Source organism: Penaeus chinensis, chromosome 4 (assembly GCF_019202785.1).
Source record: "Penaeus chinensis breed Huanghai No. 1 chromosome 4, ASM1920278v2, whole genome shotgun sequence".
NCBI lineage: Eukaryota > Metazoa > Arthropoda > Malacostraca > Decapoda > Penaeidae > Penaeus > Penaeus chinensis.
The window spans coordinates 31,875,770-31,878,269 of record NC_061822.1 but is presented as its reverse complement, the minus strand read 5'-3'; the positions used below and the strand labels follow the sequence as shown (position 1 = coordinate 31,878,269).

Sequence of the window (2,500 nt, the reverse complement as noted above, 5' to 3'; positions counted from 1 at the left end):
AGGTAGTGGTAATTCCCACTCTGCCCCCCCCCCCCCCCGGCAGGCCAATGTACATATGGTATCAAATTGATTTCATCTAATATTATCCATTATTGAACTATTTTCTTCAATGATAAGCATTATTTCAAAGCATCATGCCATGCCTGCTTTTGTAGATCTAAAAAATTATTTATGTACTTTGGATTGTTTAATATAGGTAATATTTATGTACTGAAAATGTTCTGCTGCATCAACATCTAAGGTCACTAGCGGCGTATTCAAAATACACAGATAGTGTGAGGCTTGGGGGTAAAGCCCCCAGGTAAGGAAGTACTATATGACATCAAAGGTCATATGGCGCTAAAGTACAGAATAGTGAAAAGGGTTAGGAATGAGTTAATGATTAGGGTAAAGTTACAGGTTGAACAGTAGTAGAGGGTTGTAGGATAGTTTAAAGGGTAGAGAGGGGGAGCTGATGGAGTACAGTGTGAGGTAAAGGTTGTTAGAAGTGGAAGGAGATAAGGGAGTAGGGAGCATTATGAAGTAGTATTGTGGCAAACATGGCAAAAACAAGGTTAAAGATCAGGATAAGTGGACTGAACAAGGGGATGAAGAAAAGGAAAAGGAAAGGTGGTGAAGAAAACACCATGCAAAATTAGTCGAGGCAAAGGTTGAGGACCAAGGCAGGGGTGGTTCTCCACATTGGGCCTCAGTCCCCATCTCCTATGCTCCCCCCAACAAGGGATTGGCAGGATACAGGTAATAGCAATACTATTAATAATGTGGGTACACACTGGATGACGCTTAGCCTTGAACTACCTCTCATGTGCCAAGAACAGTTGAATCATATCACTCGCACCAAGGGACAGCCTCAAACTTTTGATCAGTTGTTCTAGCCCCAGCCATTGAGCATTTTTTTAGTGTCATATGGTCAATTCACACATTTGTATTGTTCATATATTTATTTATTTAAAAAGACATCCAACCTTTGTTATCTCCTAGAACGCCCACCTCGAAAGTTATTACAAATGAAAGAAGTAAAACAATTATTCTTTAATATTCAAAGAAACAATCATACATTAGACTTTACTTATTCTGTAGATCTTCACAGGTAGCATAACTGGGACTGTGCAATACTATATTATAAATGACTGATTTCATACTTATATCGACATCAAAATTAGTCTTTAAAAGCCTGTTGAAAGCAGAAGATAGTCACTTAATAACTAAGAATATAAAGTTATGAATGTCCCCTTATAAAAAAATAATAAATTAAAATCAGTCATGGGTACATCTATATATAAGAACATTAAACAGTCACCTATATTCCCTATTTCCTCAAGAATCCTTCAAAACACTAAGGATGCTTCCTTAACAATTTCATGTTTCTTCACAGAACAAGCATAAAGAAATTAATCCTCATCAACATATCTGAAGGGTTCTGGGGGATCTGGTTCAGTTTCCTCTTCAGTCTTTGGCCCCAGAGCTGGGACAGGCTGCACCAACTCCTCGCTGTCTTCTGGTTTCATGTCTCTCATCAGGATGATACCACCGATGTTCAATTCTTTCACTGGGGTGTAACGGGAGCCTTCTGCCATGCGCATCACCTTCAGTTGTGGTTTCATTACTCTGGCAGGGTTGCTTAGTAAATCAAAGGTTGGCTCTTCTTTCTTTTTCTCTTCTTCCTTCTTTTTCTCCTTCTCCTTTTCCTCTTTCTCTTTTTCTTCCTTTTCTTTCTTTTCCTTCTCCTCATCTATCTCCATTTTCTCATCCTTTTGCTCCTTTTTCTTTCTTTCATCATCCTTTTTCTTTGCCTTTGCTGTGATTGACAGAACTGCAGTTACTTTTTCTGCAACTTCTTTCTTCTTTTCTTCAAGGGGTGCTGGGTATCCATAGGTGGATGGCTTTGCATTGGAGAGGAACTGCATTTTTGGCATTTTCAGCTCAGAGTTCAGCCCAATAAGACAAGTAGGTGTAAAGGCCATTGACAAGAAATGGGCCAATGGGAACCAGTACCAAAACTGTGTGAAGACAAACATACCAACAACAGAGGTCATGCTTGTGTGTCCAGTGCGAGACTGGAGAGAGATGGTCATGTTGCGGCCACCTGCATCAATAATTCCTTGGGCAAGAATGGCTCCAAACTTTGCAATTGAGTCCTCGTGTTTGTCTCCAATCACCTTCGCATACAACTGGCGGAAATCTTTTACTTTTGGACACGTGCTTTCTGTCTGCTGTATCAAAACTAAAGCTGATGCAATGAGGGCTCCTTGGCGAACAAAATTAACTGGGTCATTTGTAAGTGGCTCCAACAATCCTAGAGACTCCTTCTGCCCAGTGCCAGCACAAGCAACTCCAAGAGCCATAGCAGCACCATACCGCACATGTGGGTTATAAGATTCTGACAAAAGGGAGACCATGCTAGGGATCTGATCTGGTGATCTGAACAGCAAGAAACCTAAAGCTTCTACAGCTGCTCGTCTGACATCATTATCAACATCAGAGACTGCTACATGAAGAA

General features: G+C 40.6%; 1 protein-coding gene across 1 annotated transcript in view; it reads right to left on the bottom strand.

The window, feature by feature from the left end:
* Window positions 1-1,020: 1,020 nt before the first annotated feature.
* Window positions 1,021-2,500, bottom strand: part of LOC125048161 (26S proteasome non-ATPase regulatory subunit 1-like) — a 12,690-nt gene continuing 11,210 nt past the window's right edge. Inside the window, exon 9 of the mRNA XM_047646722.1 lies at window positions 1,021-2,500. This exon is cut by the window's right edge and continues 391 nt beyond it. Coding sequence (XP_047502678.1) covers window positions 1,392-2,500 — 1,109 coding nt within the window. The 3' untranslated portion in view covers window positions 1,021-1,391.